This window comes from Anser brachyrhynchus (genome assembly GCF_964034855.1).
Source record: "Anser brachyrhynchus genome assembly, chromosome: 15".
In the NCBI taxonomy this organism is placed as follows: Eukaryota; Metazoa; Chordata; class Aves; order Anseriformes; family Anatidae; genus Anser; species Anser brachyrhynchus.
Genome location: NC_137733.1, coordinates 9,491,070 through 9,513,153, shown reverse-complemented (window position 1 = coordinate 9,513,153; position 22,084 = coordinate 9,491,070). Strand labels below are relative to the sequence as shown.

The 22,084-nt window shown below is 40.9% G+C and overlaps 3 protein-coding genes across 13 annotated transcripts in view; 1 reads left to right on the top strand and 2 right to left on the bottom strand.

Annotated features, from left to right (window-relative positions):
• The window catches only part of IQCK (IQ motif containing K), a 61,460-nt gene extending 53,788 nt beyond the window's left edge, over window positions 1–7,672 (bottom strand). For 2 of the 4 annotated variants that reach the window (XM_080556518.1, XM_080556516.1), the window contains exon 1: window positions 630–755. In XM_080556518.1, the coding sequence (XP_080412644.1) occupies window positions 630–678 (49 nt within the window). In that variant the 5' untranslated portion in view covers window positions 679–755. Of the gene's footprint in view, window positions 1–629; window positions 756–1,252; window positions 1,354–1,447; window positions 1,533–7,316 lie in introns of those variants that run through there. The other 2 variants (XM_080556517.1, XM_080556519.1) reach the window with 2 other exon arrangements.
• Window positions 660–10,550, top strand: KNOP1 (lysine rich nucleolar protein 1). 7 transcript variants are annotated; one of them, XM_080556469.1, is made up of 6 exons: window positions 722–793; window positions 1,263–1,325; window positions 1,802–3,152; window positions 7,108–7,176; window positions 7,679–7,756; window positions 10,138–10,550. In XM_080556469.1, exons 1-6 carry the CDS (start codon window positions 780–782, stop codon window positions 10,447–10,449), a joined length of 1,887 nt encoding a protein of 628 aa, XP_080412595.1. In that variant the 5' UTR covers window positions 722–779; the 3' UTR covers window positions 10,450–10,550. The 7 variants fall into 7 exon arrangements, with proteins under 7 accessions (XP_080412597.1, XP_080412601.1, XP_080412595.1 ...); XM_080556470.1 differs by lacking the exon at window positions 722–793 and adding an exon at window positions 861–967; XM_080556472.1 differs by lacking the exon at window positions 722–793 and adding an exon at window positions 948–967 and having other exon boundaries at window positions 1,263–1,462.
• A 3,024-nt stretch (window positions 10,551–13,574) lies between these two features.
• VPS35L (VPS35 endosomal protein sorting factor like) overlaps window positions 13,575–22,084 on the bottom strand; it is a 57,527-nt gene continuing 49,017 nt past the window's right edge. For both annotated transcript variants that reach the window (XM_080556442.1, XM_080556443.1), the window contains exons 29-31: window positions 21,847–21,965; window positions 14,921–15,067; window positions 13,575–14,336 (exon numbers count right to left, since the gene is read on the bottom strand). In XM_080556442.1, coding sequence (XP_080412568.1) covers window positions 14,238–14,336; window positions 14,921–15,067; window positions 21,847–21,965 — 365 coding nt within the window. In that variant the 3' untranslated portion in view covers window positions 13,575–14,237. The remainder of the gene's footprint in view (window positions 14,337–14,920; window positions 15,068–21,846; window positions 21,966–22,084) is intronic.

Genomic DNA, 22,084 nt, shown 5'->3' with positions numbered 1-22,084 from the left:
GTTATTAGAGTCAGGTTGTAATAATGTAAGTTTTGCCTTTGCTGAATACAAATGATAATAGCAATAATCCTGTCGCCTCTCTTGCTTTCCCAAGGCAGTAATCTAACTCCCTTGCCACCACAAAGCGCAGCGCTGAATTCACTTGTGGAGCAGACTACCACCTCGCCAAACAGACGCAATGCTGTTGCTTCCTTAGGCCTGCACTAACACTTTTGGCCCTACAGGCAGCACAGGACAGAAGCAGACACAAAGATTAAGTTTCTAAAAGATGTTGGCCATCAAAATAACGTTAATGCTCTTGAGTAGAAACACATTTGGAACTTGCTCTCAGCTGCCAGAAAGGGCTTTGTGGAGCAGGGGAGAATTTAGCAAAAAAGGCTTTTTTAGGCGGGACAGAATTTAGCAGAAGGGCTTCCTGAGACCAGAGGCTGCCTGCCCGGGGCCGGCTCTGCTGCCCTGCCCCTCAGCAGAGCTCGGAGCCGACCTCAGGGAGCCTGCCCCTGCCCCTGCCCCTGCCGCCACGGAGCGGCCGCGGGGCTGCGGAGCCGAGCCGTGCCGGTGCGGCCGCCCGGCAGGACACCATAATACAGCGGGCAGGCCCGGCTGCAAGGGGCGGCCGCGGCGCCCACCTGCGCACAGCTGCTGCCACAGGCCCAGCGGCCGCCCGCCCGCCGCCATGCCGCGCCGTGTCGCCACGGCAACCGCGCCGCCATTACCCGGGGCTGGAGGCGGCCCCGGCCCCGGGCCCCGTTCCCCTTCCGGGGCGGCGGGCGCTGCACATGGGCCGCGGCAGGTAAGCGGCGGCCTCCGCTGCCGGGTGCCAGCCCCCCCGCCCTGAGGGCTCCGCTGTGCCTGCGGGGCGTGTGAGGGGCTCGGAGGCGAGCGGAGGCGAGCGGAGGCGGGATGGAGCCGCCTAAAACCGGGAGCTGGAGGCGGTTTAGCCGCCCCCCGTGCTGGGAAGCACACGGTGCGGGGGGGGGGGGGGGGGTCAATTAAAATGGGGTTCGGCAGCGGGGATGTGCCCCGGCCCCTTCACGGGGCTGCTGGGGGTGTGGGAGGGCCCCGGGGCACACGGGTGCGGTGCTCCCCTCAGGACCGGGTCCTTAAAAAGAGCTCGACAAGGAGCACCTAAAGAAATTCTTCTGTGGATTAATTATTGGTTAAAAGATGGGAGCCAAAGCAGGCATAAATAGGGTTTTCAGCAGAGGGAGAGAGTGTTGCACGTGGGTCCCAAAGGCTTCTCTGCTCTAACCTGTTTGTAGGTGTAAGTGTCCCAAGAAAGGAAACAGGAAGGCCATGGAGCTGCAGGCAGGAGCAAATTCAAGGTGATGGCTGAAGTGCCTTGAAAGAATCCTGTGGAAATAAGTGGGAGATGAAGTGACGAGAAGTTCAACACACATAAATGAAAGAGCATACCTGTATGGAAATCCGCCTTCACTATACTTACTGATTGATTTTATTTGTACGTATGTATCTTGTTAGGAAGGATTTCTGGAGCGTAGATATTTCTGTGAAAATGTCATGCTCAGCAGCTGTCAAAAAGACAAATAGAAAGTTAACAAAACTAACTAGGGCATCGCTAAGACAAAAAGTCACCCCTTCACCGCTCCAGTAACTATAGTTTCAGTGCTGCTGACAGTTCTGGTTCTTTCCATTGCAGAAAGCAGATTGTCCTTGACACTTTTTTCCAGGTTTGCAATCAGAGGTACTGAATGCTTTCAGAATAAAGGAATACCAAATAGGCTAGGATTTGCATCGTCATGTTGAACCTGTGCACTCACATCTTTATTTCATTTTTCAGAATGACAGTAAAGAGAAAGAAGAAACAAATTCATGAGGAACCTGCACAGAAAAAGAAAAGAGTGAAACGTAGTGGGAGCCAGACTATCATTAACATTGAGAAAGGTGTTCAGAGTGTCATTAAAGCAGGAGATGATGACTGGTTTGAGACAAAAACAAAGGCCAGGAAAAAGGAAAGTTTAAAAGAAGATGAATGTTTAGACCAATTAAGTCTGAAGAAGAAAAACAGAAAAAAGAAAGTTGGCTCTGAATTACCAAAAGAAACATGTTCAGAAAGCTTTGTGAATGTAGAAAGCCATCTGGATTTAGAACAACAAGAGGAATCAGAGGAACAAATTAAAGTTTTCAAAAAGAAGAGAAAAGATCGACGTCGTGCCTCCTCCTCACTGGAGAGTAATCATAGTAGTGATGTGGAGCTTTCAAATCATTATACAGATGGTACTCAGGGAAATGAACTTTTTTTCAAAAAAAGCGGAAAGAATGTCACTTTGAATTTGAAATTGGATAGTGAAGTAACTAAGAAAAAAAAGAAGAAAGATGTTTTTTCTTTAGCATTAGAGGACATCCAGGACAATGAATATAAACATTATAAAAAAGACTGTAAAAAAACAAACACACACATTTCAGAAGAAAAAGCTGTTATTGATAAAAGTCATGGAACAGATATTACTCAGAGTGATGAGGAAGGTTGTATGAGAAGAAAGAAGAGGAAGAAAAAGAAAAATAGGTCTGACTCCTTTTTACCTCCAGCAGGTAATCAAGACATCTGTGGAGTTCATGATAGACCCATTGCATTAAGTGACTTCAGAAAAAGACAAAAAAAGGAAATTACATTCACAGATAAAGAGGAAGAAGACACTACTGAGAACTCTGAAAGTATCAGACAGACCAAGAAGAAGAAGAAAAACAAGAAAAGCAAAGACATTTTCTCCTTAATGTGTGAAGATAAGCAAGAAGTTGAGTCTGAGCAGAAAGAGCTGTCTGGAAAAAAATGCTGGAAGAATAACAAGGATAATAGTGAAGTAACCAAGAAGAAGAAAAAGAAGAAGATTCAAAAGGACAAGGAAACAACTTACTCGGAAGTTTCTTTAAGCAATGACAACACATTTAACAGCCAAAAAATAATGCTATTAGAAAGCAACAAAAAGAACAAAGAGAGTGAAATGAAGCTAGCTGAATGTGTCACAGGGGACATTGTAGATACGGTATTATGCAATTCCAATCACATGCTCTGTGACAAAAAAAGGAAAAAAAGAAAAAAAGTACCCCAGGACTCTGCAGAAGAATCAGGTTCAAAAGCAAATATAAAACAGAAAAAAATCAAACGAGAAGACATGGGAAATGAGGCATTGGTAAGTTCTAAAGAAGGTATCTGTGCACCCTCCTGCTAAGGAATTGAAAGCATCTTACATCATCAGTTCCCTATTTTGCAGGCTGTTCTGCCTGTTCAGACCCGTCGGTTACACTAAGGTCAATGGGGGCCTCCTCTGGGTTTTTAGAAACAGCACACAGCATCAGATCATCTGTTGATTATAGCCCATAATATTTGTGAAACACAGGAAAGTTATTTGTTATGCCAGTGCTGTAGTAATTTAGTGCTTCGATTGTGAAAATACAAAATGCATAACTCGCTTAACAGCAAGTAGTGGAACAGAAAGAATGCTGGTATATACAGTTGTAAATGATCTTGTCTCTTTCATTTTCTCTTTAAAAAGAGGTAACAATCATATAAAACAGGATTTTAATACTATGTCATTTAACCAGAGCAGGTACGTAACAGGGGTGGCATGAGTACCTCTAACTCAGACAGGCTCTTTTCCTTGAGACTTTGCTGCTGTTGCTACTGGAACTGCGTAGTGTTAGAAACCAAGGGGGGAATTTTAGCCAAAACATGTCATCTAACTTTGATGAAACTTAAGAGAAAATCCTAAATATAGAGTAGACCAAGAGCATTAATGTATAAATTGTGATAGAAAAGTACTAGGGAACACACTAAACAAAAACTAGAACACAAATTCTTAATTTGGAGGGGAAAAAAAACAACTATGCAAAACAAGAAATAAATAGTTTTTAAGAGCTGTGTAAATTTAACTCAAGGTAAATGGAACCGTATCCAGGCTGTTAAAGGAAATCTCATCCAAGAATCTTTGAGTACTGCTATTTCTAAGGTGAAGTAAGCACGGAGAGGAACTGATGAAATAATGGGGAGAACAGATCTGTTTGATGTATTTAAAAGATGAAAGATTTGAAATATGGGGGTTTATTCATAGTTTTCTGAAATTTAGACTATCAAGATGTCTAGACTAGCAGATGCTTTTTTTTTTTAACTTAGGTTTCTCCTTTTGACCTTTCAAAAGACAGGGTGGTTTTATTGCTGGGATATATCTTTTAATTAAATTTACATTGTCTTTTTGAGATGGTTGGACATTACTTGGGTTCTTGCAGCTGCTCATGTGTGTGGAGGCGAGATAAGCCTTACAATGATAAGTAACCTTCCTGATGGTGCTATCCAATTATGGAAAATGTAACAAATGCGCTGCAAACTACTGAGCAGAAAGGGGGTAGGGTGGTGCACACTTTGTTCCTCTTCCCCATATTCAGCTCGGTACGTTATAAAAGCTACTTCAGAGAAATTCTCAAGATTTCAAACTCTGGGTAACTTACTTTGTTCTAGAGAAATCTAGTTCCTGCCAGGCCAAAAGACACCACTGCAATAAATGGCTGATCATGTCAGTCTTGCATTTAATTGTGCCACAGTCCTGAACCATTTTCTAGGCTACACTGCATCACACACACTGCTGCATGACTTGAAAAATCCTCTGTTGGGCTTCTGCAGCAAGCAGAGTAGCAAGTTTATGAAGATAGTGTGGAATGCTACCCGCTTCGTGTCAAAGATTCATGTTTTCCCCATTGGATACCATTACAGGCAACTCAAAGTAAGGAGGCTGAGATAATCCAGAGAGAGAAAAAAGACAGTTAATACAAAACATGTCAGTTAATACATAACATACACAGCATTAACTCTAAGATTGCTGTATGCTAACTTGGAAATTCTTGAGAAAAGTGAATGTGAATTGATTGCACCGACAGTGAACTTGTCACGTGCTGTCGTCACTTCTCAGGCTGCTGTGTGCTAAACCTTGATAGTATGGAGCAGGTGGCGTTCGGTCCCTTTGTTAAAATATGAAAACAGAGCTGACAGCTTCTGAAAATGTTTTGCCAATAATTATTTGTCACTGCTAGCACTCCCTCAGTTTGCAGATATAACTGCGCTGCTTGTAGAACAGCACGGGCAGCTGGTACAAGCACACTGGGCTACCAGTCTGGAGCGTGTGGGAGGAGAACATATGCCAGCCATGGGCATCCAAGGCTCAGTCCTCTTTCACTTGAATGAATACTGCCACTGATGTCTGTGGGAACAGCCTGGGGTCTTGAACTTCTCAGTTTTTCTGTAGACATTAGACGGAAATAACTGTGAGAATGAGCAAACACTGGTCCTTGTGGTTGGCAGGCGTTGTGCTTGGGTGGTCATTCTGGCAAGGACATTACCACTGTGCTTGCACAGGATCTTCTCCCTTGTAAGAAAGCACTCCTTGCTTCACAGCAGAGGTGCTACCACAGTGTCTGGCATGCCTTGTGTTTGAGAGACTTCATACTGTTAGGGAGTCCAAGAAGAGTCAAATGACAAGTACAACAAATGTATATCCAATGTTAAAGGGCCCAGTTTACTTCTTTGATTTTTTTATTTTATTTTTTTTTGTCTGCAGATAGCATAACCCTTCCATGTTTGAATATGTTCCCCTTCCAGGAAGTTTGAGGAAGAAGAGATCAGCTCACTCCCAGACAGGGATTTATTTTTCCCATTCGGTGACCTTCAGCTGGTCAAAAACATGCTGTGAATTAGCAAGGAAGGGGGCAAACCAATCCTTCTTGCTTGTCTGCCTCTTACCCTTCCAGCTAAAAAAAAAAAAATCCAGTGCAGCTGTTTGCAGAATCTTGTCATGACAGTTCTCCTGCTTGTTTTAAGAGATCTGAAAAGACAGTACCAGGCCATCTAGAAGGTTTTTTCTTGTTGTTTTTTTTTTAGTTAAGAGAGTGAGCTCTCCTCATTGCAGACAGTATTCTCATTTCTGTAAATGGATATACTTGTGAGTGTGTGTGAAATCGGTGTGTAAAAGGTAGCTTGGAAAATGAGGTAAATCATTCACGGCCTTAAATAAAACTGTAAACCCTCAAAAAAGTAACAGCAGCTTCTGCTGACAGAAGTGTGTTACAAATCTTTTCCTTGTCTTAAATGTTCCCTGGCTATTTCATGCTTGGATTATTGTGTTAGCTGTATCAATAGATCTTCCCTTTGGCTGCTTTTTCCAGGCTGGTCTAAAGCTTATGGCTCTAATTTACCACTATCCTGGGCTTAAAACTTACCTATTACACTGGGTGTCCAACAATCTTATCCTTACTACGAATTTGGAAAAGAAAGACCAAGGGCAGTGATCTAAAAACTCCAGTCAGTAGGAGCACAGGTTGCTGTAGGGCTGCACTGTGTGGAAGTTACCAGTAACTGCTTGTGGATTTACCTCCTGCCATCCTGCCCATCCATTCCTGCTGTAGCTGCTCTGTCTTTACCATCAGGTTCCTGTTCCTTACTCTCAAATGTGGAACTAATGTGCTGTTTGCTGCCATTGTCAGGGAAAGTTTATGTACGTGTCATGCCTCTCCCTATACTCTCCAGACTGGAAGCTCCTTAGGGACCATCACCTATTCTGCATTTGTACAAGACAAGCATAAACCAGCGGTCTCTTGAGTGATTTTGTTTGTTTATTTTGAGTAGTGGCTAGTGGGAGCAACATGATCCAAGCTTGTCATGTGCATTTAGAGGGGCCATTATCTTACTGTTTGACAAATATCACTGGTTTATTTTTTTTCCCACTCTTTCTGCCCCTTATTTCAATTTCAGCTCCTACACAAGTCTTTAATTTGAAATGACCCTGTCTGTAAACGTTACTGTGCGTGCCAGTAATGTTGGCAGGTCCAGTTTTATGTGTGAATTTAAAATGTCCCTTATCCTTTTTGCTTAAAACAAAAAACAAACAACCTCCCTAAATTTCTGTTGTGAAAGTTTTCTCTGGGAGAAAATCCCTCTAAAGAAATGCACGGGTTTAGTTGGCATTTCCAGCTTAGGTCTATTTCTTCTGGCCCCCAAGTAATACTGCATTGCTTAGTGTTTTTACTGTTTATTCTTGTATAAATTCTAATTAACAAGAATGGATAATAATATTTATACAAGGTTTTTTTCCCATTTTACAGGAACATATGGATGATGTAACTATTGTGCAGGAAAAAAAAGGAAACTGTGATGAAGTTAATATAGACAAGGTATGCTTTGTATTAATTATGTGTGATTTAAAGTGAATAAGTATTTAAGGTGTACCTAGAATTTGTAAGAAAAAGACTGCTTTGTTGCTAGTCTATGCCAGTATGTTCCTAAGTAGAGCTCTACTTAAAATGTGCTTTACCTCTTATGGGTTAAATCCAAAATGTACAGCTCCAGTCAATGTCAGAAGCTTCTAAGTAGCTTATTTGGTTAAATACAGGTTTCTCTGCCTCTCATCACTGTTAGCAGTTTCAGTGTAGCTGTTACCTGCAGTTAGAAGATTAAACATACCTGATACTACAAAACATCCATTTAAAACAGCACAAGAAAAAGCATAGTTCTTAAGCTGCGTGTGAAAGGGGATCACATGCAACTTTTTAATTATCCTTGCAAAATACCGAAGATAAGTAACCATCTTATTCTTCCCTCCTCTTTTTACTTTGAATTAAATTGTCATTAAACACACTGAAGGCAGTGACTTTCGTTGATTTTTCTGCATGCTAGGCGAGGCGGCAGGCTCTACAAGAAGAAATTGATAGAGAATCTGGAAAAACTAAAGTTTATGGTTCCAAAATGCAAACGGTATGTATGACTTTAGACCTTGATCTGTTGGAAACAGTGTCCCAGAGCAAGTTCCTGAAAAAAAAACCACTGAAAATTGCAGTTTTCTGTATGCAGCTCATGCACGTGGCTTGGCACAACAGTTTGATTGTAAATTTCAGGTCATGCTATAGAACGAATTACATGCTTGAATGTAAGGTCATGCTATGGAACGAATACTAAGGCAATCTGGGAGCTGACCAGTGAAACTCCAGTGTGAGTTGGAATTGTTAGAGGTCTGATTCCCATCATCAGTCCTCAAAAGCAGCATTTTCTCTGATTCCTCTGGAGAACTAGCCACGGTGAATTGCTACAAAAATGTTTTCTGCTTACTGTGAAATATAAATGATTCTAGGCCATGGACATAGCTGTCACTGAATTTTATCTGAATTGCTATCTGGGAGAATTTGCAGACATTCAGAAATGAGGATGTACATGAAAAGGTGGAAGAGATGATAACTGACAATGCGTCTGTGATATCTACAGGCAGTACTCTCCTAACTTCTACATCTTTCTTCCACCTCTTTGAAAGATGATTCTTTATTCTTTGTTTTTGCATCTTACACAGCTTGCCTCCTGGCAGGGTTACCATACAATAATGTAGCTGTTCCAACAGTGTTCAACAGAAGTAATAAGATTCAGGAGGAGAGAAAGCTTTGCTAATAATTAAGGATTCTTAGTTGTCTGCAAAACTGTGTTTCAGGAGTGCCAGTTTGCCTAGAAAGTAAGACCTCAACAAAATCCCAGAAATAACTCACGTACATTCTTACGCAGTAGAAGGCAGACTGCCGTGAGCTGTGGAACTGCAACTACCTAATAGTCTATGAAATCACTGAGGAAGAATTACTTCTTTGGCAGGGGATCCCATTTCTTTTAGCTAATCTATCATTGTTTATTAGTACGTAGAAGAATACAAGCTATGAAAACTAAATCATGAGCTTCACAAGGAGTAAGCCTGAAATGCTGCAGCAAAAGTTATGTGTAGTGTTTGCCCTCAGTTCACTTAAAAAAAAAAATTACAGGGCTTGACAAGCATAATTATTTCTGCATCTGTGCAGATATCTGTCTCCCATTCCAAAGGCAGGACTATCATGTGTGCTTCTACGTCACAGACCTGGGCTTATAGAGCAAGTTTTTTTTTCTTTTATCAAAAGTATTATGGATAACTTTCTTTTATGAGAAGTATTCTGGCCTGTGATATTGAAGGATACTCCAGCCCTATATTTTTATAACTTATAAAACCTGCTACAGCTTGCCTGCAATATTGTGTAGCATGCTGTGTGTTGTGTTGGCTGTCTAGAGAATGACTGTTTCATGCAAACTACAACTGTTCAGTTGGAAGGATTTCAGGCTCACATAAACACAGCACTAGATTCATTTTTTCCTTTGATGTAGCCAGATCAGTCTGCTTAATTGATGATAAAGCATTCTTCCATTTAATATCACCCCCAATTTTAAAGAAAAAAGGGAGTAGCAGTTCTTGCCAAAAGTAGTTACAAATGACTGCATAGCTCCTAGCTATAGCTCAGAAGTCAAATAAGATCCTTTGGTAATGAAGCATGGTCTTAGGTAAGCCAAAAGTTCATAAGCTTTCTAAATTGTACCCTGTATCTTGGGTTATACACAAACGCACAAGTGGTTGAATTCTGATTTTACTTGGATGTTACCTATAGTCTCAGAAAGGAGCCAATATCTGCAGGCAAGACAAAAATCCTGGAGTGAATTAGGTAAAGAATACGGTGAGAGGCAGTTACGGAAAGGGCAAACTGCAATGGAGGTGAGGTTTTAAGAGTATTACATTTAGTCCTCTCGGTTAAGGGTATGCCTTCAGTTTTTGCACCCTTGCAGTATAATTGCTAACTAGGGGGATGAGAATGCAATTGTTCCTTAATGCATATGAGCCAGATGGAATACCATCTCTTAAACTAATACAACAAAATAGTCTGGAAGCAACAGCTACCTACGCAGGAAAATGAAAAGGTAACCGTGAAAGTGAGAAAAAGGTAAAACTTACAACTGTCCTAAAGTAAGAGAAATGACGGGGCAAGGTCTGGCACTCTGAGCTAGGGGAATATTATCCAGAGAGCAGAAAAGTCAGGTTTTCTAAAGACACAGGGAAGAGAGATTCTTAAAGTGCATCAAACTCTGTCTCTAGGTTAAATGAGCTGATACACTAATGAAGATGCACCCATGCAGGGTTATGTCATTCTTTAATTACACCCTCCAAGACGTGAATGGCTGCTTCCTAGCATTGTTAGCCCTGTCGGGTTCCGGTGGCTGGTTGTGTTCTCACGGTGCACAGCTGGAAATTGTCTTCCTTACTCAAGGTGGTATTTTAGTGTTTGTCTTGTTTTGTTTCACAGGATACAAAGATTGGCCAGTGGAGTACAGCTGCTTTTCAAAGTTCTGAGCGAGGAATGAAATTTCTTCGACTGATGGGTGGTTTTAAAAAGGGCTCTGCACCTACCCAGGATCTCTCAGCAACTACAAACAAACCGAACATGGCTCTGAACAAGGAAGGGGAGGAAAAATTACAGCAGGCTCTGAAGATGGAATTTGATAAAGCAATGGACTTGAAACAACATAGAAGAATCGGTCTTGGATTTCAACCTGCTGCCAACAAAAAAGTGTACATAGACAAATATACATCTAGATCTATAAAATTTGAAGATTAGAACTCTGAAGTAATAAAAGGAATGAAAATTCAATGGGTAAATTTCTTTTCACTTTTCACATTTTTTTTTAACTTGAAATAAAATTTGAAATGTTCAACAAATTTGACATGAGGCCTTTTTAGTACAAGTTTTCAGCTGAATGCTCCAGATTATGTGGAGCTGGGTCCTCACTTGAGCTCAACAGTAAGTTTTTGAAACCTTTACAATATTTTCTGCAGTCAAGACCCAGCCTCCCTCAAAGACTGAAGATATGTGGACAATGCCTACAAAAAGCTGAAACTTTTTTTTTAAAAAAAAAAAGCTGATTTCATGGGCTTATTTTTAGCTACATCTTTGTGATTCAGAAGGATTTTAGCATTCTGTAAAATCTTCACATTCTTACACTCAATGAGTGGTTCAAAGCGATGGTTTCTTACTTTGAAGAAACACTACTGGTATGCCTACAGATTTGATCAGGAGAAACAACTCTGAAAGTGGGTTCTTAAATATTAGTATCTTCAATATAACAACAAATACTGTTGAACATCCTGTTTATTTTAACTGTGCAGTTTGATTTTTCAAGAAGCAGCTGTTACTTGTAAATAGAGCTAAATGCGTTGTGGATAGCAGCACCAAATATATGGATCTAGGCTTTCTAAATTATGGAAAGCAAGGTAATTTTAATAATATGCTTACTGGGTTCAGTATAAATCAGTTTGAATGAAATTTCTAATCTTCAGACTTCCAGACAACCCGTGCTCTGACTTTTAAGAGTACAAAGTATGTATGAGAGTGCATTTGTGTATGTTGTGTTCAGAACTTTAGGGTCCAAAGCAGTCTCAGTGTCTTGTGGGAAGTTACAGAGATAGTGGAAAACTGTCACATATTTTGTCACTGCGTGCCATCTGTTACAGGAGCTAGTGTTCCCTAAGTTTTGGTGTAGTTCTCGTTGTTGAGCAGGACCAGGTGACCATCTCGTGTCTATTCCTGCTGTAGTAATAGTGGCCTCCTTGCAGGGGAACCCCCCTATGCCCTAGCTCAGGTCATTCTCTCTAGTTAGCCAGCTCACTGTTTTTCTGCAGTTACCTATTCTTTTTCATAAGATTACGCCTACTAATCTGCTAATTTTCTTGTTCTAAAGCAACCTTACTTTCCACAATAGCCTTTTCAATTGGACTGCTCTACCCGAAAGCAGCTGACTCCTGGGAGAAAATACACTTGCAAAACAGCACTTGTTCCAGTGCATTTTGGGCAACTCCTAAGGGGAAATTAAAACTCACACAGAGGCTCCAGCATAAGCAGTTGCCATGAATTCTCTCCCATACCTGAGAAGGAGATGCTGAACCACTTCCTACAGGCTTGGCTTCAAGGAAACCATCACCTTTAAAGTGTTACTTAAAACCACCACTATGACAGCGTGAGCCTGATTTGCACCAGTGCTTCTCAAAGCTGTGTGACTGGCATCAGCCAGCCTTTCTAGGCTTCAGCTGTTGCTTTGCCTCAAGTAGTGGAGGCTCTGTTTACTGATTTAAGACAAATGCTTAATTCTGGCCCTCAACTGCTTGCCTAGCAAAGAAATAGTTATAAAGGAACAGGCAGGAAAATTTCAACGAATGACTTCCTTTGAGAAGAGTGGGACAGGTGAGCACGTACAGATTTCTGTTGCAGTGCCAGTCTTGGAGATGTAGTGACTGGCCTTCTTGCATTGCCACCAATGAAGATGCTGAAGGTGGTGATAGTCCCGGACTTGCCTTTGGATGAGGACTTCTTTCTCCCCTTTGGGAACATATCATGTATAAATGCATTGCTCAACTTTCTGGCACCTTGCTCTTGATAACATTGTGCACGTGAAAATGTCATAGTTTGAAAAACAAGACAGACATCTGGGGAAAAATAACCTGTTCAAGCAGTCAAACTTGCTTTAGCCTGCATATTTAATATATATAGAAGATCAGGTCTATAGTGAGTGGAGTGCTTTAACTAGAATTAATTTTGCTCTCACATGGAAGTAAGCCAAAAGCAGTTGATTAGAGTGGCGGTGTTAGCTTCTAAGCTAGATGTTTTGAGTTTTCTCCTGATAACTAGAGCCTTCTGGATGTCACTGAGCTATTTTTGCACCAATAAAAACATCAGTAAAACATTTGAAAGCATTTCTCATGGCAGTCTTACATCAATAAATGAAGTTATACTGTGCTCAAAAGACAACAGGCAAAAATTGGTGTCTGTATGGTGAAAAGGAACAGCTGGGCCATTTATAAGCCTGCCGTAAGAGTTCCCATTCTACAGAATCTCCATACTGGGTTTGTAGCAGGACATTTGCCCCGGAGGGCAATTTCTGCCATACAACCACTTCTCAGTGTGACCCACCTGGCTGTTTAGACAGCTCACAGTTTAATACCACTTACCCAGTTTGTGGGTTAAGTTCAACAGGAAGAATCGGCCACGTGCTGTTGAAGGTTGTTTTGTGCAGCTGCAGCAAGAAGGAAAGCTTAATTAAACTGAGGCATGATAATACATGCAGTACTGCCATATCATTACGTGTGTGCACTATACAGAATTATCTAAGGAAAGCCAGTATAATTAAGATGGACACTACAAGTTGGAAAGGTTCTCTATCGAGTTGATACTACTTCATAATTATCTTGTGTTTCTGCAATTTTACTCTGCATATATATATAGATACACATATATATAGTTTGTACAAGACTACGTTACCAAAGGGTCCTAGTTCAATTCCTTACAACCTGAACACAAAATGCATATTTCATATGTACCTTGCTTCAGTAGCCACTGAATAGATGAAAACCATACAACAAGAACAAGATAGTAATTTGGGTGGTATTTATTAACAGCCTGCTAACTCCTTGAATATATGGTTCTAGCAGAATTGATTATATGTTTAACCTTAACAAAATAAAACATTTTTGTGCAAATATATATCTCAATATATATGACTTAGCTCATTAAAATACTTACCACTTAGCAGAAGTAGCAATAGATGCAAGATCTCAACATGATTCCTTACCATGGGACAGAAGTGGTGAGAGTGAAATTTATTAGGAATAAAAGCAGTACATACAGCTAAATTACAGAATGGTAAGGTGATAAATTTGTATACACAAAGAAAATCCCCCAGAACAAATAGGTGAGCTGAAAATTGTTTTATTCCGTGATACAGTGTACTGGAGATCATGGAGTACTTTGCATACATTTCCATTTTCCTTTGCAAACAGTATTTAAAGATTCCCTCCATTTTACAAAACACCACTGAACTAAAATGAAAGCATAAACATGTCTGTGAGAATGTATGGTAGAAATTAGAACAGTAACATCTCAGCCATTTTTCTCTTTTACTGGAACTGACCAAACAAATGCTGGCAGCATCCCAAAGCAGAAAGATGACTTAGTAGGATTACTATATTGAAATACTGCTTTCTACACAGGAGAAAGACTATTCTGCAAGCAGGATGAAGTTTGGAGGCTGTGAATTGATCCGTGCAGATTATCTTCTTCCTTTGTCACTAAAATGACAACAGATTAGATTTGGAAAGGCTTTTGCAACCACAGAGGTTCAAAGTACCCTTTACTGAATCTAAATCGGATTTAAAATGAGTATATAATGGCAGATCTGGAAACAAATTCAGACTAAATTATTGCACTCAGAACAGTTTTACCTGTGTCGAAGTAAATCTGTCACACTGAGTAGAATTAAAATACACCGAGCTCCAGTCAAAACCAGAAGAATCAGTGATTTATAGCCTTGGCTACATGCTCACTTTACATATGACTCCTTGGAAAAGAGGCACTCATCAGGTTCTGGACTGCAGAGGAAGCCGAAGAGCCAAGTCTGCAAAGTGACTCATCTCAGGTTGTTTGCTTCGTCTCCTGATGTATTCTAGAGTTTTTACCTGGGTATGAAAAGAAAGGCATTTTGAGATTTTTTGTGTCTTTTCTTATTTCAGAACCTATCATGTATGCTACATGAAGACATTTTAATAGACTCTCCTGTGATTTTCCCTAAATTTCACTGGATATGCAACTGCTGGCATTTCTGACTCCAGAGCTCATTATCGTGTATATCTTCCTTAAGAAAGGCTCTAAAATGCCTACTTTTCAGGTTTATACCATGCAGTTCCTCCACTAAATAAAAATGCTCTGTTTCTTTTGAAATTTATGTTTTCTTTACTGTAAAGAAAAGTGCAGCACCCAACAATTCCAGGTCCTTTAACACGTGAAATAGTTTAAAAAATGCAAGAAAGATAGTAGACTATTCCAAATAAGATAAGTTGCTTATTCATTAAGAAGCATGAAAAAACACATTGTTTTTTAACCTAATTTACACATATTAAAAAAAAAAAAAAAGGACAGCGAGTTGTAAAGAGTTCATTCAGATTTATATCAGGATTTATATTATATTTTATTCAGATCAAGAAAGTAGTGCAACCTTTTCCCAAATAAGGAGTTGGAAAAGAATCTCTGCAGTATTCCTTACCATAGTCTTGGTGTCAGCAAAGCCATGTTTCTGAGCAAGATTCCAGAGATTTACTGAAAGCTGGTTTAGTTTGTTGTTTCTTAGATCCCCATGAGCTAAAATAGTGTTAAATAAATAAAGTGCCAACTGGCTCTGTCGCTTCAGGGTCTATAATAAAAAAAAGAATTCCTGTATTATTATACAGTCACCCCAGCAAAATTTCTCCAAGTTCACTTACAAGTGCAAGGGGCAGACACCCGTTCTGTAATACACAGCAATAATTACAGGCACAGAAACACAGACAGTTTGTACATTTCATTCAAAATACAACAAGAACCGATAATCACAAACCAACCTAAGTTTCTGCAAAATTAGACAAGACTCCTATATCTCACACCACTTCAGCACAGCATAGTACGTAGCTCTGACATTTTCAATTCAGGACTTCACACAATTGCATAGAAATCACTCTCCCACCAACCGACTTTGATCGGCATGACTTCACACTTTCTCCCTCAATTTTTGTTCTTTATTTTTTAGAGAGACCATGATCATCAGTCTAAGACTAGATGTATACAATTTCAAATTTTTCAACAATTCCTTCTATTTTTTCTTTTTTTTTTTTTTTAATAAGACATTTTCCTCCTGCTTTCTTCCACTGAAGCTTCGATGATACCAACGTACTTATACCATATTTGCATTTACTTTCCTTAAAATTGCTGAGGAAGGACCTTGAGGAGGACTTGTGCTCTACCCTGGAGGAGAGCCATGCCTTTGAGCCTCTGCAGGGGAGCTCTCAGGCACAGACAATTCTGCACTGAACTTACAGGGTACTCCCACCCCAAATTGGAGCGAGTGGAAAATAGAAGTAATAAAAATCCTATTGCAGATTTTGTCCATTCCTATGAAATGTTTTAAAAGGCTAGAAAGACAAATGATTATTGGATGCATCTGAGATGTAGTATGTATTTATACTGCTTTGCTGCAGCTGTCCTTTGGTTTTGGCTCAAGAAAGACCACTGAGAAAAGCAAAGCTCCATCTCACACAGAAACCGCAGCAGCAGGGTAGTAGATCTGTCAGCTCATCACCTTGATTAATGAATTTAATACTTCACTTTGGCCCTTGCAGTTAAATGTACGTTAGGGGTAGTGAATATACAGCGCTCAGATACAAAGCTACAGAGAGAACGAGGCATGGATTGGGAGAGAGGAGTGATAGCTGCAACTCGTGCTCTCCTGACACCGTACCAAGGCAGTCACACAGCCTCTGCCCTTTCCCTAAGGAACCGAAAGTAAATTAATTTCACTTCTCACTGCCAGCAGAAGAGAGGTCAGATGCTATTAATCAAAGAAATGGCACGCACGGAGCTATCAGTCCCCCAGATAAATATGAAAAAGGAGAAAGCCGTGCCATTAAAGAATTGTCTAACAAGAAAAGAGGACACAGGATGCTCCAAACAAGAAGCATAAGGCTGATACTGTACGTGAGCCACACGGCAGTACGTGCCGAGCAAATCTGACACAGCAGAAACCACACATGCATACACACACGTGCAATGCCCAGAGCTGCTCAAGGCCCCAGGAGAAGTTCTCTAAACGCTAAATTAATTACATGGAACTACCACGACGACCGGTCTTCCTCTAACAGTTATCTACTTCGGCAATTTCCATCCCAGTAGCTCCAAAACTGGTTTACAGACCAAAACTACCACCATTAGTAAGGAAGTGTTGAACTGTACTCCTTACCAGCCAGAGAAACACAATCAGTCTCGTCCAGTAGTGACAGAAAGAGCAGAAATGCCACTCGGAAGCATAGTAAGAGTAGCAGCAGTTGTCAATGCTTAAATATTACTACAGTATTTCTCTTGTAGGACTAGCATCTTTGGGGGAAAGGCAGATACAGCACACTGCCTGCTAATCCAATGTTTGCCACGTTATTCACAAGGCAGCCTCCCTCCTGCCACATTCACCATATATGCTGAATTAACAAAATAAGGTGTTACCTATACATTTTTTTCCAATTGACACCTGTGCATCTTCTGCTGAAAATCATCTTCAGAGGGGTTCCTGGGAAGCAGTGGGCTGTATCCTCATAAGAAGCAGGACAGTTACTTTATTGGGCAGATTGCAAAAGCAGCTCTGCTCAAGGAGCCTGACTATCAACTAGCGAGGTTTTCCAGGCAGTACGAATACAAACATACCATCCGTTCTTTAAAGGACGACATTTTGACAAATTTGAAACATATGTACTTCTAAAAGCATCTAGAAACATGAAAAAGCTGGAAGAACGAGACGCACTCTAACTCTCATCAAACTGGGGGCAGGTACAAGTCACAGACAGGATCTTGGCATCCCGTCACCAGTCACACAACGCGAGGCGAAGGGAAAGGGAGGCAGTGCAGGTATGGACTAAATCCCCTGTGTCTGCAAACTAACAGGAGTCAGAGAAGGCTTCAGGTGACGATGAGCAGCAATGTTGGTGCAGCACGGCACCACCCTCCAGCCCAGCACGCTGCCGACTCTGCTGGCCTCACGGAGACTGAATTGCGGGTGGCACTCCAGTGCAGGAGGAATTTACAGGCAGCAAGGATAAAGAACAACTCAGCTATTTGGCAACCACATACATCACGGGACTAACAATTCCCACACCAGAAAGAACTGCCAGCCTTCTAGGCACTGCCTTTTCCATAACTCTTGGGATAATGCTCATGACTATGAAACAAAATAATACATCATCCCATAATGTGATCCCCTGTATCCCAGCCCGTCCAAAGTGCAAAGTCTAAATTTCATAGAGCTTATCAGGGAAAAGTGGGATCTTTCATAAAAGAGACCATGTAACTCTGTTTTTCATGGTATGCTGGCTAGTGCTACAAATACACGTTCCTGTCTTTCAGAGAATTGTGCCAGACACCTCTGACATAAGGATACCGTGAGCTTTCTGCTGGAAAAGCCTTTGGGTATTTGGATACGTTGCTTCATCTGAAGGTAAATCTAGTCTGCTGCTGCTCCCATGGACAGCTTTAAAACAACTGGCTCGGAGAGTTGGTACCAGTCCATCTGTGGCAGCACAGAGCTCAGCATGGGCTGCAAAGCTGCTTCAGGGTACTAAATATATCGGTCTAGGCCGAGTCTCCATGCTGATATGGCATCTGTTTGCTAGGATTACCAGAGCTATCTAACCAGAAATTAATTCCAGCACCACTGTGATGCTGGTGGTTATGTCCTTGTGATCCACATCTAGATATGCCTGAATGAAGCCTTGACAGGCAGCCTTTCCTTTCCTTAAAAGCTCTGATGGGAAGCCCTTTGGGACCTTGTAACATCTGTTAGTTCACTGGAAAGAGCAGGAGCTGCATCAGGGAGGCCAGGTTGCCTTACACAACTACCCTAACGTGGGATAAATGAAGCCCCTAGCACAAACTGCAGCTCATGCAACGAGTTCATGTATAACAAAAGGGAATAATGACTTGGGCAGAGAAAGCAGCAACAACCAAGCTGCACCTGGGAACTCACAGACCATCCAAGAGGACATGTGGCCCCTATTTCACCACTTTTCCAGCACACTAGGATGATCAGAAGAAAATGTGCCTTGTTTTGGACACAATCCTTAAAAAAGCAGTCCAAAAGCACCCCCCGGAATACTCAACTGGAGTACAAGTTGCAGTCCCTGCAGGCTCAGGGTGCAGTAACTCACCTTGTAGTGAAGGCAAGCTAAAATGTCTAAATCCCAGCTCTTAGACTGCCACCATGGTTGGTTCATCTCTATTTCAAAGTCATTAATTGATTTTTAAATCTTTCACTGTTCACGGTGCTGCTCACACCAGCTACATTTCTCTCTCTAAATGTAACCCAACAAAAGATGTGCTCCATGTGGAACTTGAGGCTTATAGAGGACCAGGCCATGCTTTCCAAAAACTATACTCAGTAATCCTGCTTTGGGCCATTAGCAAAATCCCGATTTATTTTGTTTTCCACCATTTATCTTACGAGCATGCAGAGGCAATGTTCCCAATCAAATTGTTTATAGTCTTTAAATTCCACCAGCATGTGGACAAGGGTGTAATAAAAACAAGTGGAGTTGCTGTGTGCTAGCTAGCTACAGTTCCTCGTGGCAATGCACCCATTCTTCTTTTCTTGTTGAGCCAGCAGCAAATGAGCTGCAAACATGCCAAAACAGGCACCTCCGCCACCTGCAATGTCTTTTGGAAACTGCAACAGGTAAATTCTCTTGCTTCCCTCTTCTCATAAGAGGAACAAAATGTTTAACCACCTTTAGAAAATGTAGGCCGAGGAAACAAAATCCTTCAGGAAGAGCAAGATCTTTTCAATTTAAAGCACACCCAGACACAAAGGAGAACTCTGCCCAACTCTGCTTGTTGTTCAGTGCTCAAACACATGTGAAATTGACTGAAGTTTTTATAAGATTCACATTATAAACCTAAAAGTTAGCTGTGTTGAAAGGAGAAGCCTCCAAAGGGTACCCAGGAATTGCTTTCTCTTGCTCCATCTCTATACTTGCTATAAAAAGTCCAGTATCTATCACATGGCACATGGGAAGACTGCCATCATAACACGGCACTGGCACAGCAACAACCACCTGCTCTTAATGTTTTGGATCAAAAGTGGCATTTGAAGAAAACACGCTCCATCTGGACATTTATCACGGAGCAGCGAGAGGCCAGGTATTTACATTTCTAAGAAACTTGGAGCTTAAGAGTAGCCTTCCACCCACCCCCACAGGGTAGAGAGAGGAATCACTGATACATACTCTCATCACCAGGAGCAGCTTGAACTTTACAGAACTGTCCAGAAGTGAAAATTTTAGTTCAAGCACTGCAACGTAGATGAAGGATTCTTCAATAACACAAAAAGATCACACTGTGTTAACACCAGATGCATTGTTCTCCTCCAAATTGCCATTTGGTGAAAGCATTTTATTATGAGAAAAATTTATTTTCCTTTATAGCTTTTAAAGCAAATGAACCAATAAAAACCCAGTGTAATCAGAGGCTTCTTCATTTAAATGAGCAGCCAAGCAGATGAACAATAAAAGGTCACTAACACCAAAGCAGTCCAAATGCCACAGTGATTTTATGATAGGTGCTGCTTTAGCACAAAGGGAGGTCTCTCTGACAATATTCTCGTCACCTCTATTTCTTCAGCAACAACAGCTTCCTCAGGAAAGTATTCATTCTTACATGACATTTTTTACTGAAATCTCTCAAGGACTTTTACACAACAAAGCAAAATAAATGCTCCTCCTTGGTAAGTAGGGACAGACCTAGGAGTAAATCCAAGACCGCAGTGACAAAGGTAGGGCAAGGATCTACATCCATGCTGCTTAGCTTTAAATCCAGTTTTCTATGCAACAAATGCATCCGTGAAATAACATGGAATCTCATCACTTAAAGTATTAAGCTTAAAAGATGAAAAAAAGCCTTTCAGAAACCACAGATTTGAAGCCTTACAAACATTCTCGTCTACATACTCCATGTAGGAATCAGAAGCAAAACCATCCCTAATATACAACCCAGAGTCCTATGCAAGGTGTCTTTTTTTGCTGTTATTGTGCCGAAAAAAAATATGCCACTCACTGTGGTCATACATACAGTGATGTAAAGGCATTACAGCAAAGGACTTGTTTCTCTTACATCTCTACTGTCTTTTAAGAAAAGGTAAGTAAGATAGTAATAGCAGTGAAAAGGCTCAACTTAGTATAGCGGCCTCCAAACATTCATCACATCATACATTCTGTAGAGGTAAACACTACAAGCTACTGTGCAAACAGGGTACTTTAAAAGTGCCATCAAATTATTATCTCCTGCCTTCCCATTTCAGTCTATGAGCCGCAAGATTGCAATCAATATAGAGTACTTTGGAAGGAGCGATTAGAAAGCTGTGGAGGGGCTCAATCTCAGAAACACGTATGTTAACAGAACAGTAAGTTCTTGTGATTTCAGTAATAGTCAAAACCAACAGTCATCTGTCTTTCACACCCAGTCAGTTAAGCTATATTTGATCCTTCAGGCCCTCTGAACTCCAATAAAGAAATCCAATCAACTACCAAAATAGTTTTCATTCTCTTATGTTGAATAAATATGACCTTGTACTAACATAACAGGGTAAAAAATGAACACATTTTCTCTCCCTCTGCACTTCTCATCCTAACGTCTGGGATCCAAAGCTTTTCCAAATTAAAGGAGGCTTCCATTGTATTTGACCCAGTAACAGACTAACAATGAATTCTCATTTTGTTCATTACGGAATTGGACATTTTTGGAAACAGCTGTCAAGAAAATATGGTTTATTTACAGAGAGAAAAAGGTGACAGCCAGGAGAAAACAAGCAGGATGGACAAGGAGCAGACCTTATACAGCAATCAAAGGAATGGCTGTGGCACTCAACTCCAATTCTCTAGCTTAGGCCAATGATTGCAACATGGAACTCAGCTGACCCTCATAATGAAAAAAAAAAGTTATGCCACATTGAGCATCATGTTTCCATAACCCACACTAACTGCCTTGAGTCCTAGTGTAATTTAAAACAAACTCTAACCTCATTACACTGCTCTGCAGACACCATTCTGTGCTACAGCAGAATTGCATCCTTTGGCACACCGCCACAATCAGTAGGACAGAGCCTCTGACATTTGTCACCTCTATCAGACTATCCAGGTACAGCATATGGTTAAGCAGTTAACTTTAGCCTGTATCTTAAAACATATTATAAACGCTATGTAATCTCTTTTGCATCATTAGATCTTTCTACCCCAAGTCTGCCTACATGATCAATTCCCTTTTTTTAAATAAGTAAAACTAACTCCCTCTCATTGCAAAGTTCCCAGAGCTTTCTAAAAGACCAACCCTGGTCAAAAAGGTGGTCTGTTTATTCAATTTTAAAGTAGTTTTAGTTGTACATTAAATCCTGTTAAAGTAAGGACATACCTCTTCCTTTCCAAGGGTTTTGAGATGATCCAGGATCTGTGCTATCACTGTTTCACACAGTTTATTAATTTCAGCCAGGAACTTGGAGTCTCCACCATACAGGGTATCATTGGAATCAACTGCAGAGACAAACTGAAGCTTAGGTCTGGCTAAAGAGCTATGCATTTGTTTGCTACTGAAAACACCAGTGATTTATAGACCACCAGATTTGGAAGTTATAAAATGACCCTCCTCCGTG